Raw genomic sequence first — 20,051 nt, forward strand, 5'->3', positions numbered from 1 at the left:
TCACTTCACCTCCAAATCTATTTTGCTTGTATTTAGTGACGGAGCTTGAACGAAAATTCAAATCCAAATCTATTTTGCTTGTATTTAGTGATGAAGCTTGAACGAAAATTCAAAAGGGGGAGGGGGCCCTTAAAAGTTCGAATATTTTACACGACCCATAAAAACAGAAAATTACACTACGAAGTAAAAAAGGGCGGGGCCCTTGCTTGTATGTATAGGTTCACACAAACCGAACTTGTGTAACACTAAAATCAAACCCTTTAAACAAAATTGCATCCTCTATAAACACAATGAGAAAGCACTAATACACAACTTCATCCACGTTTTCGTGTACATGTGATTTATTGCTATTTCATTTTTTAAGATTAAACTATTAAACTGTACATTAAAGCTTGATATTGTAGGAGCAGAGTGATAATTGCACAGGGAACCAAAAATCTCAAATGACAAACCAAGATGCAAAAGATCAAGAATGAACATAATAAGAACAAAAACTTTCAAGTCCCGACAACCTCGAAACGGGTTTAGTTGGTCCAATTGATATCCCACCAAAAACCATCTGCCAAAATGCACAAAAAGACCGGTCAAAGTAAATGATAAAACGGTTTAAATAAAAGTCATTAAATCTGCTTAAAACCTCCCTCATAAATTGTTTCTTTTAGAAGTTTAGATTATTAATGTAATCACATTAACCATTTTAAAAAATAAAAAAAGATTGAAATGTGATGGATCCATTCCAGTGTGCTCATTACGCGCCAGGGGCAGCCATTAGTCGAATTCCTAGATGTTTTGAGTGCATAAGCTTAGAAAATGAAAATACCGTTCAATGGATAACTGTTGTAATACTAGTCGAATTCCTATAAAACCTTATAAATGAAAGAGAAAAGTGCACGGATGGTCCCTACGGTTGGCCAAGATTTTGGATTTGGTCCATAGCTTTCCAAAAGTACGCAGATGATTCATGTGGTTTTCACTTTGTAACACATTTAGTCCCCAACTTTTGCCAAAAGTACATGGATGGTCCCTATGGTTTGCACTCTATAACACATTTAGCCCCTAATTTGGACATGTTAAAACCTTTAGATTTGTTAGCTGGGGACTAAATACTATACAAAATGCAAACCACAAGAACCATCCATATACTTTTGAAAAACTAGGGACCAAATCCAAAATTTTGGTTAACCATAGGGACCACCCGTGTATTTTACTCAAAATGAAAATACCAAGGTCAATTTAACTAGCATAATGCCAAGGTACTTTTGAAAAACTAGGGACCAAATCCAAAATTTCATAACTTCTTCAGCTCATTTCATTTCATTAAATACAATTTGTAATATGACTATTATACCCTTCTTTCTCTTTACACTCCAAACTCTCATATACTAATGCAAGCTATAAAGGAAGGGTAAAAATATCATAAATGTGAAAATGAGTGCACTTGATATATGAACTTTTGTTGGGCAAATATGATATAATATTAAGTTTTGAGAGGGATATATCGTATATGAAACATAGTTATTAAAGGCGCAAGGCGCACTCAGGGCGATTTGTTGGGCCCGGGGCTTTATTTGCGCCTAGGCGCGTCTGGGGGCTCGCTTTAATAACTATGAAGAAGATTATGAACTAACCTGAAGATTAAAGGCGCGAGGCGCACTCGGGGCGATTTGTTGGGCCCGGGGCTTTATTTGCGCCTGGGCGCTCGCTTTAATAGCTATGATATGAAACCATCCCTAAAAACAAAATGCGTTACCTTAAAGCCGGGTGAACCTAACTCTGTATACACTCAAACGGGCGCAACGATCCTTCAGGAAACTCATGCATCCGGAACCCTTCTAATATCTCGAATGGCCTGCAGATATAAGAGTCTAAAACCTATTACATTAATTATTTTCCCACAAGATGCACAGAAGACGGTTTCTAATATAGTGCAGGATGATGAACCGAATGGCGGTCTCCCCAGAGGTCAAAATAAGAACAAAACAAAACACGATATTGTAGCACTTACAACAACGATTCACGGTTATGGGATAATCTGCGTTGATTGCCTTCCATTGTATCTATAATATTAGCAGTGTCAGGTCCGGCTGCTCCTCCAGCAACGACAGATGGAACTGAAGCAAGCGGGGTCCAAATCTGAGCACAAAATATCTATTTGTCATCTATTGAACCAATTATATTCATGTATAAGAACATATACCTAGAAATCAGAGGTGGAAAATTTTACTAGTGACTTATGAACAGGACTTTTGAGGTTCCTGTTGATCTCTTACAGATCAGACGTGTAAAATAAAAAAGAAATAGCTTAAAAGGGAAACGGGTGGTTGAAAGTCGCCCAAAGTGTATTTTTTGAATAAAACATCATAAATCACTATATTAAAAAGATCAGACTGGAATGTTGCAACCTTTAATACGTGTCACTAAATATTATTTTATATAATATTTTTGGACAAATGCTTTTCGGGAAAAGCCAATCGAACCCGTACCCAAGCTGCCTGACTAGGAGATCGGCTCGAGAGAAAGCTTGAAACGAGCCGAGCCTTGTCGAGCCCAAGCTCGAGCCTGACATGCGAAGCCGAGCCTAACAAGCCTTAGTGTAATGTTAGTTTTTATTAATACTTAATAACATTTACCCCTTATTTAAAGTTGTCTAATAAACGAGCCGAGCCGAGCTTATTTAAACTTGTTTACGAGCCGTTCCCGAACCTAAAAATAAGCTTGTTTAGAAATTAGCCCGAGCTTCATTTATCGAGCTCGTGAGCCTAAACGAGTCTATTATTTATATTATTTTTACTTAATATATTAATAGATAATAAACGAGCCGAGCTCGAGCTCTTAAAAGTTAATAGAGCTCGAGCTTGGGCTCGCCTCGGCTCGTTTGCACCCCTAAATTGACAGCCTGACCCACCCATTTTGCCACCAACAATCTATATATGCTGGTTACCTTGATGGTATTATCTATGCCACTAGTAGCTACAACACAATCAAATGGATGACTTTGCACACAGTTCACAACTGCAAAAAAAAAATATATATATATATTAGCCAACAAGAAACAAGGACCAACTCAGGTAGAAAGTGTGTTTGGGTGTATGTATAGACACACAAAAACATACCAGCTCCATCCCCAAGAAGCATTTTAATTAGTCTGCCAGTGCTCTTTTCCCAAATAAACCATCTACCATCATCACTTCCGGCAGCAATGTACTCCCCTGCCATAACAAAATGTGTTCATGAAAGTATATGCGAGTCCTAAGAATATTATATAGTTAAGCTTCGAAGAGGTAAGACTTAAAAAAAAATCCTTTTCCAATTCTGCAGAGAGTAATGTGGGCGGTAACACTAATATATGTGTTGTATAGTTCACAACACCAACTAGAGGTGGCATTCTCAACCATTTTTATGCTGGATATTGTTATGTTGATCTCAAATGGGTGGAATAAAAATATAGCTATAAAGGAAATTGGTCAAATAGGTTAAAGTTGCCTATAGTGTAGCTTTATGCGTACAACTCTTGTGAATCATTTACCTAAAAATTTAGATTTTATTGGTAGGGATCCTAAGAGAAACACATGTTAATTGAGAACCGTGAGAACGATTCTGGACCACACATCTTCTCTAAGACAAAAAAAAATTTACTTCTAATCGCACGTTATTAAGAGGGTTTTTTTCGGGGGATGTATACATATGTATATTTTCAATTTTTAAACATACACATGTGTGTATTGTCAATTCTTAAACTACGCATATGTGTATAGTATGAAACATATATGCACGATACTCGTTTTCCAACTTTAAAACACGTATTTTACACATATGTACACTATAAAAAAACATATTTAGAACCATAATCTTCCTTTGTATACATATATGTACAATCATTTATAAACATTTGTACATAGGAATATTGGATTTTAATAATCCCAACTATTCGCCGTTGGCCACCAACAGTCCCAACTTAAAAAATAACCACTGGCAGTCCCAACTATTAACATATTGGAACTATTAACATATTGGCCTCCAATGGACCCTGACTAAGAGAACCCCAACGCCATTGTCTCCGGTCGCCGAAAAAACGTTTTTGGCCAGAAAACTCAACATTTTCGTCCCAAACCTCTTTGTAACCATAGATCAGACCTTTAGAAACCTTTTTTCTGGCCAAAAAGGTTTTCCGGCGACTGAAGACTAGCGGCGTTAGGGTTCTGTTAGTCAGGGTCCATTGGTGGCCAGCCAATATGTCAATAGTTGGGACTGCTGATGGTTATTTTTGAAGTTGGGGATGTTGGCTGCCAACGGCGAATAGTTGGGATTATTAAAATCAAATATTCCTTGTACATATATGTACATTATCAAACATAGAAGTACAATACTTATATGTGTACATATATGTATATTTAAAGATTGGCAATATACATGTGTTTATATCAATTATAGATGCATGTATATATCCAAAAAAACCCTGACAGAAAAAGCTCCGATTTTTCCAAATTTTTTTTTGCATTTTTGCTTAGGAAAAACATGTGGTCCAGAATGCTTCTCGCGTTTCTCAATTAGCCAAGTGCTTCTCACATGATCCTAACTCTCTCTCTCTCTCTCTCTCTCTCTCTCTCTCTCTATATATATATATATATATATATATAATTTGAGTAATCATATGACATGAGAGTTTAAGACCAAATTGACACGTTTTAAACAACATAAAAAAATTTACCCAATATGAAGTGAACATTTTGACCCATTACCCAACCCCGCCAAAAAACTCCAGCTCTGGTACCACTCATGAACCACATGTGCCAGATGATAAACTATATAGTTTCTGATTAGTAATGTCACAGACTGATTGATCAAATGATGTAAGTCTAACAGTCAATAATAAGCACAAAAGAGGAGATTAAACACACACATAGTACCTTTTTGCCCAAGAAAACTGGCTTGTTTGATGTCTGTCCCTACATTACAATGACCCACATATCTTTGCTTCATATCTATTGCCCTCTCATGCTACAGGGATGATACGTGTATAAGTATTAAATAAACACTAATCAATCAAAAAGTACTTCAATTATAAACAAATTACACAGATAGTCCTTGTGGTTTATTTAAAGTAACACCTTTGAGTACTAACTTTTTTTGTAACATGTTCAGGTTCTATGGTTCCGATTTTGTAACACCTTCGAGTATTAAGGCTAACTGCCGTTAACTTTTCTGCTAAATCAGTGTAAAATGACTAAAATACCCTTATATTGATAAAAGTATTGTTTTTATAAAAATATATATTGTAATATATAGAGTATATATATATTTATTTTATTTGTTATAATTTTATGGTTTTCAGTTTTTAAGTTTGTATACTCTTAATAGATAATTCTAATATGAATAAACTGCAAAAATGATCCTTGTAATGAAATATAGTAAATTCAAAAATAGTCCCTCTAGTTATTAAAGGGCATTTTGGTCATTTCAGCACAACTTAACATACTATTTAACCTCCCTTGACCTTAGTACCCCAACATGTTACAAAATCGAAACCATAGAACCTGAACATGTTACAAAAAAAGCTAGTACTTATAGGTGTTACTTTTGCTAAACCACAGGGACTATCTGCGTACTTAACTCCATTGCAAATTAACTGAGAGAAAAGCTGAAACCTGACGAGTAATTTTGTCAGTTGGAGAATACGATTTTGGTGATCCACCGGAGCTACTTGTATGGAAAGTATTCTTCGCTGAATCACGTTCTCTGTGGACTCTGACTTTAAGAGTTGGGTATAAGTTGTTAGATTCAGCATCATGGCTTTCATCGCCTGATATTGAATTTTCAAAATCAACTTCCAAATCGTCCTCGTAATCAGAATTTTCTCTTTCGGACATAGGTTGTGAAGTATCACTACTCGCATCTGATCTATACAGTATGTCACTCAGAGATAATACTCTACTAGCTTCAGAACTAGGACCTCCTTCCTTTGGCTTGCCAGCTTCCGCTAAAAAAATATATAACTAATTACGCGTACAAATTAACAAATAAAATGAACATCAAGAGGATACATGAAAATTAGGCCTGTAAACGAACCGAACATTCATGAACTATTCGTGAACTTGTTCGGTGAGAAGATTTTTTATTAAATAAACAAACATTCATGAACAAAATCATTTGTCCATTTAATTAAATGAACGAACATTTAATTATGAATTAAATGTTCGAACATGAGCACAGGTGGGATTTACCCTCCTTTGCTTTGCTTTGCTATTGGTGGGATTTACCGAGTATGATGATGATGATGATGAATTAAATGAACGAACATGAGCACAGGTCATTTATGTCGATGAATGTCCGTTTATGTTCGTTAATATTTTAATAAATACATATGGAGTTATATTTATATAAATATAAACATAAAGGAGGTTTTTTAACTACTTATATACATACAACTAATTGATAATTGAGATTTCCAGTAATTAAAAACGGGCTTTCCAATATAGCTTATCGTAATTAATCAATAATTTATATGAAAAAGCTACTTCATGTCTGTTTATATTTGGTCATTTATGTTCATTTGTGTTGTTTTATGTTCGTTTAGGTTTTTAACGGACGGACATAAACGAACCCAAACATGCCCATTTTCTTAATGAACAAACACGAACATATTTAGATACAATATTTGAAACACAGTGAAACGCTATGTAGAGTTTAAAATATACTAGCATACGATTATATCATTTTCTATATACATGTGATCTTTACTAACCTGTATTGATACGTTTTTTTATACTCTCCACTATCTCAACAGCTTCAGGATTAGATGGAGCTGCAAACTGGGCAGCAATAACAAAGTCCGTAGCTTCTTTGAGTTTACCCAACTGATATGCAGATACAGGCCAGAAATATCAATACAAACAAAAAAAAAAAAAAAATACCCCGTCATGCAACTTCTTTATCATACATAACTACAAGAATTTATAAGATCAGAACTTGGAGTTTGCCTGTAATAGAGCTTCAGACATGCAGTGTAGGGCTCTAAATGATGCGGGATCAATTTCCACAGCTCTAAGACAATCTCTTATGGCCATATGAACATCATTTTTCCAATCACGCTGAAAACAATCAAAAATTTTAAAAGAATGAACAGAGGTAAAGAAGACTAGTTAGCTACAAAAGATAAAAATAAATAAGCTTTATGTAGACCTTCAGAAACAACGCTGCTCGTAAACACAAACATTCAAGTATCAATGTGTGTCCAATCTGACCATGACCATGCAAAACATCATTACAAGCCTCGATACCGTAGTAATAGTTGGCTCCCTCTTTTAAAGACTTCTCTGCAATTTGAAGAAGTTTACGGCATTGATCAAGCTGTCAGTCATTAGATTCAAAGTTAACAATCAGAAAACAAGGATTAACAATTCTGTTAGTGATAAAACCAAACGTAGAATATAACTGAAAACGGAAGCATACACTAGCTGTGAGGTTTCTCTTTGCAAGAACACGATTTGGGAAATCAGAGTGTGGTGGTTTAGATTGCACCTCCTTCAGTATGGTAGTTGGATTGAAAAACTTCATCGCATCATCTGATGTGTACCGCATAGAACTTCCCTGAACTATAAAGCCACAAATATTGCAAGTGGTTAATAACATGTAACTGGTATTTTACCTCGTGCGTTGTGGCAGTATCAGTACAATACAGGCACTTGGTATAGTTGTAAAAAAAGGAGAAAAAAGTAACTTTATTGAAGTTTAGGGGTTGTATAATAACTTTATTAAAGTTCAGGGGAATTCTCTTTTTTAAATAAAAAAGTAAAGTTGTAAAACTGGAACTCAGTATAGTTGTAAAAAGGGTAAAAAAAAGTAACTTTAGTGAAGTTTAGGGGCAGTACGATAACTTTATTAAAGTTCAAGGGCAGTAAAGTAGATTGGTTGATTAAAAAGAAAAAAAAGATAGGTTGATTAATGTGCAGGGGTGTAAGTAAAAATATACACTAAAAGGCAAAAGAGTTTTGTAAAAAAAGCAGAAAGTATAGGCTGCCACATGGCAGCATATGATCGGGCAAATGTTATGAATAGTAATTTTTTTGAGTATTGAGGGGGGGGGGGGTATTTGTTATATATAATATTCATGGTTATAACTAGGCTTTAATAAAATAATAAAATAACTTTTAAGGAAGAAAAATACCAGGATTTACATCCATTAAGTAGACATGTTCACCGCTATAATTGAGAAGAATCTCTTCTCCATTTGGACTAAATGTAACATGAGTAAGGTGTAAACCTTGTCGCCCCTGCAAAAGAATAAACATGTTGAAAGCTTAAAAGCCATCATCTATTGGACAAATGAAAACATGAAACTATACCATAAATATCAAGGGACAAAGAAATTGCTTCAATTTATGCATAAGTAAAATATACAAAGTATCACGATAGAGTAAAATGCCATTTTCGTCCAAAGATTTGTTTTTTTTTTCGCATCTGGATCCAGAAGTTTGAAATCTTGCCATTTTCATCCGACTCGTCAACTTTATCCATTTTCTCCCTTAAGTCAGGGGTATTACCGTCTTTTTAGACTTTTTTTATTAAACTAAAAACACTATAAAAAATAAAGTCAACAGAGGTGGATCTTTATTTCTTATAGTGTTTTTTGTTTAATAAAAATTTCAAAAAAGACGGTAATGCCCCCGGCTTGACGGAGAAAAATGGATGGAGTTGACGAGCCAGATGAAAATGGAAAGATTTCAAACCTTTTGGATCCAGATGCTGAAAAACAAGCCTTTGGACGAAAGTCGCAAAACTGGCCAAACCTCAGGGACGAAAATGGCATTTTACTAAATCACGAAATGTTAAGCAGATACTGACAAAGAACTAACATGATCAGAAAGATGCATTGGGCAGAAGTAGTTAACACAAGGAGGTGGTGGTTGTTTGTTGCGGCCAGAAGAAAGTGGTGAAAGCATGCGTCTATCGTATAAACGAGCAAATGAGTCGCTGCAAACATTTCGAATAACAAATCAGCTATAAAACGTATGAAACAAGATGGGTGCAAACTGTAAAATTAAGTGACAAGAATGATGAGGACTGAAGATTACCTCCCACCAACAAGCAGTAAATGAGGCCTGGTACTGCTGATGTCACAAGATTTCAGAACAAGTGACTGTCTAGGTGGATCAGCTAATGATTTCTTTGCTCCACATCGCAAATCAAGCTGGCATTAAACAAAAAGCATGTGAAGGAAAAAAAGGGATCAAGTGCAGCTTACAATATGATTAGGTCAACTAATTTCAACACCTATTGAAGTACTTGTGGTGACTAGGAGCTTTAGTTATTATAACAATCAAAGATTGGATGACAGCTTAAAACAAAAACCATTCCTTCAATTTAAGCTTTGTTTTTCTACCATAATCAACATATTTGTTACAAGAATATCACATTGAGCCACATGTTTCATAACTGTAACGTGTTCTGATGCCATAAAGCTAATTAGGGTTTCTAGCTTAATTAATACGTGTAATCAGAGACCAACTAACATGAGAAATGCGTATCTTCATATGTAAAAGATACCATGCATATATACACACAAAAACATACACACATATAGAAGATAACAGAGAACAAATCTTTAAGATCTACCAAACCAATCTTTGAATCTCTCTAATATTGCTTCCATGCAATCTTCACTACATGCCATTTCAAACAAGCAGTTAGATCAACACTTCGTGCCTTCACTGATCATGGCCTTCCCGTGAACACGCTGTTAGAATTAAATACACACGAAAGCAATAAACGAACACGAGGATTTTAAGTGGGTCAGTCGGCTGCTATGTAGCACGGGGACTCCATTTATGTGGCCGTACCCGTCTCGGGTACTTGTCGGGGACGGAAACACCATGGGTACTCGTCGGGGACGTTTCCTAAACGTTTCCAATGTCGGGGACGTATCTGGTAGAAGTATCCAGCCCGTTTCCATTTATTTTTAGGGTTTTTACCCTTTCAAATTCCACAACCGGCCATTAAATAAATAGACTTATCATATTCGGCTTCTCTAATCTCTAAACTCTCATGTCTCATCATCTCTAATTCTATATCGATTGTCAATCTCTCACTAGATGAACCGGAATTTGAAAATGATTTGATTATTGATAATTAGTTACCTTTGGAAGATGTAGTATATTTGGAATTTGTGTAATGTATTTTTATTTTTTTTATATTTTTTATTGTCGTACCCGTATCTTGGAATCTTGAGTTTTGCCGTTCCTCGTTCCCGTATCGTCCCCGTACCCCGATCCCGTACCCGTTCCAGTGCTACTTAGGTCGGCTGACCTACATCCACATTCTGTTGTGCTACAACCAGGGTTTCTTTTATTATTTGAGGGCTACAAAGAATTACAAATACAATGCTATCATTAGATAGACTAATCTAGGGTTAGGAAACTTAATCCACAAGTTAGGCCCAAGCGCGCTGATACAATCCTGGTTAACCCGCAGAATTAATTGGGTCAAGCCCGATACAGTTATGGAGTAGATTCATATTTTGAATCATGGGTCAACTCGGGTCAACCTCAATTATTTAGTTACCAGAAATGAGGAGTAAATCATGGGACAGTTTTACCTTTTGTTTTTACAAGTCCTCAATTATTTATAAAAAAAATTAAGGTTTTTATACCTTTGTAATCGGAGATCTAATCCTTCTCGAATTGGATTATTCTATCAATTTTATCTTTCAATTTCAAGTTCTTATCAATGGTTCCATTGCCGGGAATCCCGATGGTGCAGACCCGGAGCAACCAGATTGGAGGCAGCGAAATTGATCACGATTCAATCGCTGGGCAATTGGACATCATTTCAGAAAAACTCGATTCCTTGTTATCCCTGAAGAATGATATTGCAGCGATTAGGGAAGCTTGGCTAGCAAGACAAACACAATTAACCAAGGAACCCGAGGATGAACCTCACGGACCGCTCCCAGATCCGGTCAAAGAGGAAGATCCTGATAGTGTCGACGAAGATCGATTTGAGCACGTCTTGGGTGGTCAATTAAAGATCAACGATGGTGTTTATAGAATCAAAGGCGGTGTTCGATTGAAGGTAAGAGATGGCGTCCTATTCCAGATTGGAGATTTGGAAAAAAATCAAATTCCCATGAAGTTGTTGCGTACCAAATTATCTCTTGTTCACATGACTTCATGGGCTGCTCAAACTAATAAATGGGCTAAACATGGTGGACGGAATGATCCAGATATGTGGAAAATTGGGAACAGAGGTTACCATTACCTCGTCGAGTGGGAGTTGGCCCACTTGCACATAACAAAGTGACTGCTTATTGGTTTGATATAGGTCTCAACTCTACCATATCTGTTAAAACTCGTGATTTCTGGAAGCATTCGACTAGAAGATTAGTGGAGGGACAGATCTCGGCAACCATAGAATGGCTTATTGCCTGGTACAACAATTTTCCGTCTTTCCGACTTGAGGACAAGTCGTTTCATCGACCGGGATGTATTGATACAATCCTGGTTAACCCGTAGAATTAATTGGGTCAAACCCAATACAGTTATGGAGCAGATTCATATTTTGAATCATGGGTCAACTCGGGTCAACCTCAATTATTTAGTTACCAGAAATAGAGGAGTAAATCATGGGACAGTTTTACCTTTTGTTTTTAAAAGTCTTTAGGCTGATGGTGTGGATGTTTATTTATAAAAAATTAAGGTTTCTATACCTTTGTAATCGGAGATCTAATCCTTCTCGAATTGGATTATTCTATCAATTTTATCTTTCAATTTCAAGTTCTTATCACGCGCATAGAGATTATTAGGACCAACAAATTAAAACCCTAATTTACTGGATATTAAAAACTGTGTGAGTCGAACAAAGGCTAGAGACAGCGGACCGCCCCCAGTCTAGCCTCCACACCACATCGCCTAACAATCCATAGTCTTTAACACTTGTACCTCTCATTTACCACTAGTTGCAACAGCCTTCTCATCAGTTAATCCTTAATCCTGAAGGCACATTGAGCTCACACTAAGCTTCAACTCATAAGTCACAACCCATATTCGGTAGAGGAGACATACTCGATACAAAAAAGACGTATCCAGTACGAAGCGACGTATTCGCTATGATGGTTCAACATGCTTACCTAGATCGCGATTCGCTCCGGTACGGAAACAAGGACTGGGCACGCGATTCGCTAGAGGGCACATATTCGGTACGTAGGAGGGGGTTGGTTCATTTCGGTATGAAGTACCATAGAGTCTTGTTCGATGTGCCCAATTCAAAACAGAAAATCCAAACTACCAACACAGATTACTTCTAATCAAGAACAAAACTAAAAAGTTCTAAATTTCTAATCTAGCCACTGCCTTTTTTCTTTGTCGTTCTCAATGCCTTCTCATCAAGATCTTCCCAAACCATTTCCTCTAAGCGAGCACTTAAACCTTCTATATATGCGCTTTCTGGATTCATGTCCCACTTTTTGTGGGAGCTAGATTTATAAGAATCTCAAAACAAGATTTGAAGTCTAATGTTTGAGTAAATAAAGACAAGTTTATCCGCTATCTTGCAAATTAAACGATTCTGCTTGACATAATGAATATAAGAGTATGATAAATACTATCTAGAAAAGCTGGCACCCGGTGTCATGGAATTAAAAGCTCCTAACCAAGACAAAGAAATTGTACTATGCGTTGTGGAAGCATTTCAAAGAACTATTGCTGGAAAATCAAGATGAAGAAAGGATGTTACGAGAACAATTTGCAACATTTCATATGAAGGAAGGAATTTATTCTAGGATTGCAACGCAAGCCGATGCCGTGACAATGGACGGAATTGATTGGTGGGCTACATATAGGTCCGAGACTCCAGAATTGGCGGAAGCAGCAAAAAAGTACTCTCCCAACCGATTAGTAACTCTTCGGCGGAGAGAAATTGGAGTACACTCCCCTATATCCATAATGTCAAGTGGAATTGTTTATATTGCAAGAGAGAAGATAAGCTTATCTTTATTCACTCCGACATAAGACTTCAATCTCGTTTTTCAGAATCTTATAAATCTGGCCCCCACAAAAAGTGAGACATGAATACGGATGCGCATATATAGAAAGTTCAAGTGTTGGCTTAGAGGAAATAGTTTGGGAAGATCTTTGATGACGAAGGCATTGAGAACAGGAAGAAAAAAGGCAGCGGCTAGATTAAAAATTTAGAGCATTTGTGTTCTGTTTTGTTCACTGTGTTGGTGATTTGGATTTTGAAATTTAGTAATTTATGTTTTGAATTAGGTACACCGAACCAGACTCTATGGTACATTGTACCAGTTCGTACAAAATGAACCTACCCCCTACGTACCGAATACGTCCCGTCAAGCGAATCGTGGGCCCGGTCCTCGTTCCCGTACCGAAGCTAACCGCGATCTAGGTAACTAATAAACTATGATCCCTAATGAAGACTCACCACCAGGTAGGACTAGGTTCCCAAACGTATTTAACTCTTGTATTTGTTTGTGCAGGAAAGCCAAAGTAAGCATATATGGCATCTTGTCACTGGCTCAAAATCCCTAACAAGCTACATAGAAGATCGTACAGTCACTTTTGGTGATAATGTAAAGAGTCAGATGAGAAACGGTGGTGGTATTCAGTATGACAATGTATCATTTCAGAAGGTGTAAAACACAACCTTATCAGCTTCAGTCAGTTTTAATGCTGATAATAAGGCCACCTTCTAAAGACTGAAGGCAAAAGGAATAAGAACATATATGCCCTACACATGATTTTTTGAGACTTCTTCACTTACACCCTTAAGAATATCAACAAAGTTGCTAAAGGTGAGTCTGTGTCTAGGCTGCCCAAGATGTCCTATTCCAAGGATCATCTATGCTCACCTTATGATTAGTTATGAATATCGTAGATATACATGGGTATTCTTCTTGAAATGAAGTGGGAACACAGCTAGGGAGTGATCATGGCACTGACTTCAGGAATAGAACTTTAGAAGCCTTTTGTGAAGAAAAAGGAATCTATCAAGATTCTTGGTAATCAGAACTCAAGAACAAAATGAAGTTGTTGAAAGAAGAAATTGAACGTTGACAGAAGCAACTAGAGCCATGCTATGTGAGTGTAGGTTGAAGCCATTCTTCTAGGCTGAAGCAGTGAAGACAACCAACTTCACCCAGAACAAGTCTTCCATCTAAATGGTAGATAGACCAAATATAGACTTTTTCAATAATTTGGGAGTACGTGCCTTACTCAGAATCAAAGAGATCACTTGAGCAAGTTTAAGGCTGAAGCTGATAAAGATGTCTAGTCTACATGGAATACTTTGCAATTTTCAAAGGAAGTAACGTGATTGAGATGAAGACAACAAGTCGACATTTCATTTTCACATGTTCCTTGGCGCCATAATATTATTCCTCTTCAAGCAATTCCACAAGCTACACAAAATGAATACTTTATTATCACCCGTCAAACCAACACTAAAAGAAAGTGAAGAATCTTGAGTCAATCAAGGTGAGGCCTGATTCCAACATGGTCAGATACTACTGGACTACTGCTTCCACACATACTATTACTGAAACATAAGCTTCATCAGCTTCTTCTCCTGCATTAAGCAGCTTAGGAATCATCCGGTTGATCAAATTATAGCAGAGACTGATTCGGGTGTCCAGAAAAGATCTATGAGACTATGACCACGTGTAACCTGTTTGTATGTGAACTTGTTCTCTGTCATTGAGCCTAAAAAATTTTCAAAGCTGTATTGGATCCCTGTTGGGTAAAAGCCATGTAAGAAGAGCTTGCATACTTTGAGAGATATATAGGCTGGTTCATGTAATGACAAGACTATCATAGTTCATGTGATGATAAGACTATCCAAATACATACACATTACATATGTGTGGGTTGCTTAGGCTTCTGCTCATTCCTCTTCCATATTGTTAAGAAGCTTTACTGAGTTGGTTGGCTGCCATAAAATAATGTGCTCGTCAAAATCTCCCACTGGCATGCTTAAGTTCCTAAATCCTTGCCTCCAGTGATGGTGCAATTACCAAATATGATGTTTAAATTGCAAGGTTCATGTCATCCAGCTAAATAGATCGATGTGCCCACTTTCAATTGACGATCAACAATTTCAAATGAGTGCAAAAGCAAGGTTTAAACATTTTCATTCAAAGATAGATTCGTATGAAGTCTGATATCAGATATTAGGCTAGCAAATCATGTATTATCGTGTTTAACAGGTCTCTAACAACGCGAATAACACAAGTATTAAACATGAATACAACTCGTTTAACTACTTGTCTACTTTATATCTCATGTCTATATCACAAGTTGTATGTTTTATGTACCGAAAAGAAGAAATGATGGATCCTAGCCTCCTAAAGAAGCACTTCATGAAGCCTCCCGGAATTTAATTGATTTATCCGAGACAGTGCCCAGATCCTTACGCCTTTCGTGCGGGTCGGAACATACCCAATAAGGAATTTCGCTACCTTAGGATAGTTATAGTTTCGGCCTTGGTTTTAAAAAGCGCGAGGCGCACAAAAGCGACAAGGTCTAAAAATGAGGTACGAAGCGCAAAAGCGATGGGCTTTTCGTACCAAGGCGCAAGGAGATTATATCAATTTTTATATATATCCTATAGGTTTTTAGCATCTCTTATCCAAAATATAGTTATACATAAGGTTTATATATGATGTTACCTACATGTACAAGCCAAAAAACCTTTTGTACAACACTTAAATGCATAAAACAAATATAAAAATACCCCAATACATAAAGTGCGCGCCTCAGACCCCAAAAAAACTCAAAAAAAATGCGCTTTTCTTGCACTTTTTGGAAAAAGCAAGCGCGTCTCAGGTGACCTGAGACGCTGAGGCCTACACCTCAGTGCGCCTTGCGCCTAGGCGCGCTTTTTAAAACCCAGGTTTCGGCCGTTGTTCACCGGGGCTTCAGTCACCGGCTCCCCTGTCATCAGGTCACCAACTTACATGACCTTCCGGCACTAGGCAGGCGTCAGCCCCCATACATGGTCTTATGACTTTGCGGAGACCTGTGTTTTTGGTAAAGGGTTGACCAGACCACTCCTAATTTTATTTACTTTTAAAAAGTAAAAGATCACGTAGTGTACTTTTCAGTAAACAGGTCTAATCGTGTCTTATACAGGTTATCTATTGCCAATAAATATAAAAATGTAGTGAAGTGATAGACCATGAATATACTTACCAATACATTGTGACATTCTCGATGAGAAGATTCAGAAGGGGGACAAGAAGTGCACTCTCTAAAATCATGTTGTCTCAATGTCCCATCCTCGCTGGCACTCCATACCAAATTTGGATTCCCAGGTTCTACCTGCAACAGAAAAAAAGGGTCTCAAGGAATCAAGTAAAAAGCTTCCACAACAAACCAAATTTATATTCAAGTAAAGTACATGGATGGTCCCTTTGGTTTACCAAAATTTTGGATTTGGTCCCTAGCTTTCCAAGAGTACACGCATGGTCCATGTGGTTTGCACTTTGTAACGCATTTAGTCCCCAGCCAACAAATCTAAAGTTTTAGCATGTCCAAGTTAGGGACCTGATGCATTACAAAGTGCGAAACACAAGACCATCCATGTACTTTTAGAAAAAGTAGGTGACTAAATGCGATACAAAGTGCAAATGAAACCACAGGGACCATTGGTGTACTTTTGGAAAGCTAGGGATCAAATCCAAAGTTTTGGTAAACCACATGGACCATCCGTGTACTTTACTCTTTATATTCAAATCTAATGTCAAATCTTTACAAATAACTTAGGATTAAGGAGCTACTGCCAGATATATCTTACAGCTAATTTTTTAATTCTCCGGGTGTGGCATTGAAATAGTGCTGATGGATTAATAGTGCTATCTTCAACACGCCTCCTTCCTGAGCGAGACAAATTGAATAGTCGAACCTGCAGTCAACAATTTGGATTCACGGTAAATGCAAGAATATAACCAACTCATCAGGTGTAAGCTTCATGTAATTGGATGTTTCAGGACCAAAATTGAAGTATTACTTCAGCATCAGCAGCTCCGGATACAACCAACTCATCAGATGTTTCAGGAACAAATTTCGTACAAAATATGTTAGCGGTATGACCACTGTCAATGGAATGCAAGAGTTTGCGGCTTTGATAGCTCCAAAGATTGATCTGTAATAAAATGGAACATTTTTACTTCAAGCTTTTAACTTTCATATCATAAGCCACCAAAGCATATATGACAAAATGCAGAAGCAGTTGCATGACTAATAGTCGTTTTTTGTACACATGTGCTTTGCAAAACAAAGTGAAAACCATATCTGTTGATGAACATGTAACATATATGCATCATTCAGGTCCATAATACTTGGTTGTTCAACCATCATATGCTAACATATACAAAATATGTAATAAACTAATAATAATATAAAGACAGAGATGAAAAAGCTTACACAAGTGTCATCAGATCCAGATATCAATAGTGAGCCACTTGAGTTCCATGCAATAGTGTTTACACATCCCCGATGCCCCTGAAAGAACACAAACAAACACGTTGATCGAAATTTAAATTCCATCTGAAAAGTATCCATTGCAAGATATACCAAGATTTAAACACACCTCCAGCTCTCTTTCTAGAGAAAGCCTTCTAAGGAATGATGAATGCAACTGCAGACTGCGATTTATATCCTGCAAAATTAGAAACTCGGAATTTACCAAAAATTCACAGTGCGAAATATCACATAACCAGAACATATGAATGAAGTTAACAAAAATGATAGAACATGACCAGTGATGATTGATACTCAAATAAACATCTAAAAGTTATGAAAAACCTCTAAACAAATGTAGATGCATCAACCTTTTCTTCTCTAGACATCTAGCAACTATGCAAAGGCTAGGAACATCAAAATCGAATTTCATTTCAGTGAAATATAACTGAAATCACATTCTCAACAGTCTCACCGAAACTAAAATCATAACTAAGCAAAACAAGGAGCTGAGACTCGGATAAACATCTAAAACTATGAAAAACCTCTTAAGCAAGTGTTGATGCATCAACCTTTTCTTCTCTACACATCTAACAATCATGAAAAAACCATAGTAACATCAAAATCAAATTTCATTAGCTGATATCGCATACTCGAACAGGATGCTGATTGATCATCAACTCAAATAAACATCTAACAAAGTAACAATTACATAAAACTTCAAAATAAATGCTGATGCACAACCTTTTCTTCTCTAAACACCTAGTTACCATCCAAAAGCCCTAGAAACATCAAAATCCACTTTCATTTCACCAAAAACACATTCTAACAAGTCTCACCAGCACTAATTTCACAACTGATCAACACAAAGCACAAAAACAAACAGATTAACAACAATTTCGCACCACAAATAAATGAAGAAAAAATAGAAGATCAAAATAAACACAACTACATGAAATAATTGACGTACGGTGCGAACGTGTAGAGTTCGAGCATCAATGAAGTCGGTGATGTTGCCATCGTGAAAGCAGAGCGATTCCATTGCGGTTGATCGATGATTATGGGATCAAAATTGACCATAAATTGGAACGTGAAAACCCTAACCGATCGGTTCTAATAATTGAGGAGAAATTGTGAGTCGGTGAGTGGGTTTTTGGGTTTTTGTAATGTGTGTGTGGATGGTTCTAATATGCTCTGAAAACCAACAGCATCGTAAGTCGCCTTTACAAGATGCCAGCCTCTACGCTATCGGTGTATAGTTCCTTTTTTTTTTTCATCTCCAAATTGGAGAGTGCAGTATTTTTCACTTTAACCAGACTATCTTATCTTAATCAGACCTATACTTGCTTCAAAGTGGCCCATACTTGCTTCAAAGTTTGGCTTTTTTTAGGTGTTCACCCAGAAAACCATACTACCGGCTGCCACTTGACAGTCGTTGTGCCACTACAATAGCAAAACTCTCTGACGTAACACACAGTGGGATGAAAACCTGGTATGGCTCGGGAATCGAACTAACAACCTCACACAAAGTCTGGTTCAAATCCTTGATAGCCTATATCCACCCCACATCTATATATCTATATATAGGATTAGGATCAAATACAAAGGATCCTAATTGTAAGAAGGATTTATAGAGTGACAAGTGTCCAATAACCTAAAAAAACCCACTACACAAAAAAAAAAAAAAAAAAAAAAAAAAAAAAACCTTAAACATCCACCACCACCAAAAACCTAACCCCCCCCCCCACATCACCCACCCTAAAAAAAAAACATTTTTTTTTTGCCGAGGGGGTGAGGGGTGGAGGGTGGGAGGTGGGGATTTAGGTTTTTGGGTAGGGGTGGGTGTTTAGTTTTTTTTAGATGTTTTTTTAGGTTTTTGGGGGGTTGGGGGTTAGGTTTTTTTTAGGTTTTTGGGGGTGGGGGTGGGGGGGGGGTTAGGTTTTTTGGGGGTTTTTTGGTGAGGTATAGTTTTTTTTTTTTTTTGTTTTTTTTTTTTTGCCTGGGGGGGGGTTAGGTTTTTGGGTGGTGGTGGGGTGGGTGTTTAGGTTTTTGGTGGTGATGTAGTGGGTTTAGTTTTAGGTTATTGGACACTTGTCACTCTATAAATCCTTCTTACACTTCTTACAATTAGAAGCCTTTGTAGAATAACTTGACCCTCTATATATATTAATAAATGAGATGATTTGGGCTATGTGTTGTTGGAAATTTAGTGAAAATGAGTTTTTCACTAAATATTTTGGACATCAATAATTATATTTACATATGTGTGGTATAAATAATAATTAGTGGGTTTGTGTTCTATGTGGTGAGAGGATCATAATAATGAATCAAACTATATCCAAAATGGAGCTAAGATGAATAGAATATCGATGCTCGAAGTTGAGTAATTGAAGTGAATATTTCTAAAACTTTGGTGACTCTAGTATAAATTCATCTTTATCATAAATTGGTGGTTTTATGACATTTAATCTCTATTCAAGAGTCATGATATAAGTTTTATTATGTCTTATTATTTTATTTAATATGACATTAACATGAATTTAATCCTTTTTGACTCATAATGAAGGTTTTTATTGTTATAAATAT

The 20,051-nt window shown here is 36.8% G+C and overlaps 1 protein-coding gene across 4 annotated transcripts; it reads right to left on the reverse strand.

The window, feature by feature from the left end:
• Positions 1–302: 302 nt before the first annotated feature.
• Positions 303–18,753, reverse strand: LOC110920708 (WD and tetratricopeptide repeats protein 1). Of its 4 annotated transcripts, none has more exons than XR_002581868.2 (20): positions 18,436–18,753; positions 17,596–17,664; positions 17,430–17,507; positions 17,014–17,148; positions 16,801–16,908; positions 16,197–16,325; positions 9,072–9,187; positions 8,853–8,970; positions 8,165–8,270; positions 7,450–7,592; positions 7,180–7,347; positions 6,978–7,088; positions 6,743–6,854; positions 5,646–5,977; positions 4,908–4,998; positions 3,114–3,209; positions 2,942–3,012; positions 2,006–2,133; positions 1,629–1,849; positions 303–559 (listed from the first exon to the last, which is right to left on the reverse strand). XR_002581868.2 is itself a non-coding variant. In XM_022164907.2 (20 exons), exons 1-19 carry the CDS (start codon positions 18,505–18,507, stop codon positions 1,768–1,770), a joined length of 2,265 nt encoding a protein of 754 aa, XP_022020599.1. In that variant the 5' UTR covers positions 18,508–18,753; the 3' UTR covers positions 303–559; positions 1,751–1,767. The 4 variants fall into 4 exon arrangements, 2 of the variants coding, with proteins under 2 accessions (XP_022020599.1, XP_035842744.1); XR_002581870.2 differs by having other exon boundaries at positions 1,751–1,865; XM_022164907.2 differs by having other exon boundaries at positions 1,751–1,849.
• Positions 18,754–20,051: the final 1,298 nt, after the last annotated feature.

Source organism: Helianthus annuus, chromosome 2 (genome assembly GCF_002127325.2).
Source record: "Helianthus annuus cultivar XRQ/B chromosome 2, HanXRQr2.0-SUNRISE, whole genome shotgun sequence".
In the NCBI taxonomy this organism is placed as follows: domain Eukaryota; kingdom Viridiplantae; phylum Streptophyta; class Magnoliopsida; order Asterales; family Asteraceae; genus Helianthus; species Helianthus annuus.

What these genes read in the sequence shown, in the direction of transcription:
- LOC110920708 (XM_022164907.2), bottom strand. Translation starts at nt 18,507, where the DNA reads ATGGAATCGCTCTGCTTTCACGATGGCAACATCACCGACTTCATTGAT. An exon ending in GAACTCTACACGTTCGCACC is followed by an intron (nt 17,665 to 18,435) that starts GTACGTCAATTA and finishes CTAATTTTGCAG; the next exon opens with GATATAAATCGCAGTCTGCA. An exon ending in CTTAATGGATGTAAATCCTG is followed by an intron (nt 7,593 to 8,164) that starts GTATTTTTCTTC and finishes GTGGCTTTATAG; the next exon opens with TTCAGGGAAGTTCTATGCGG.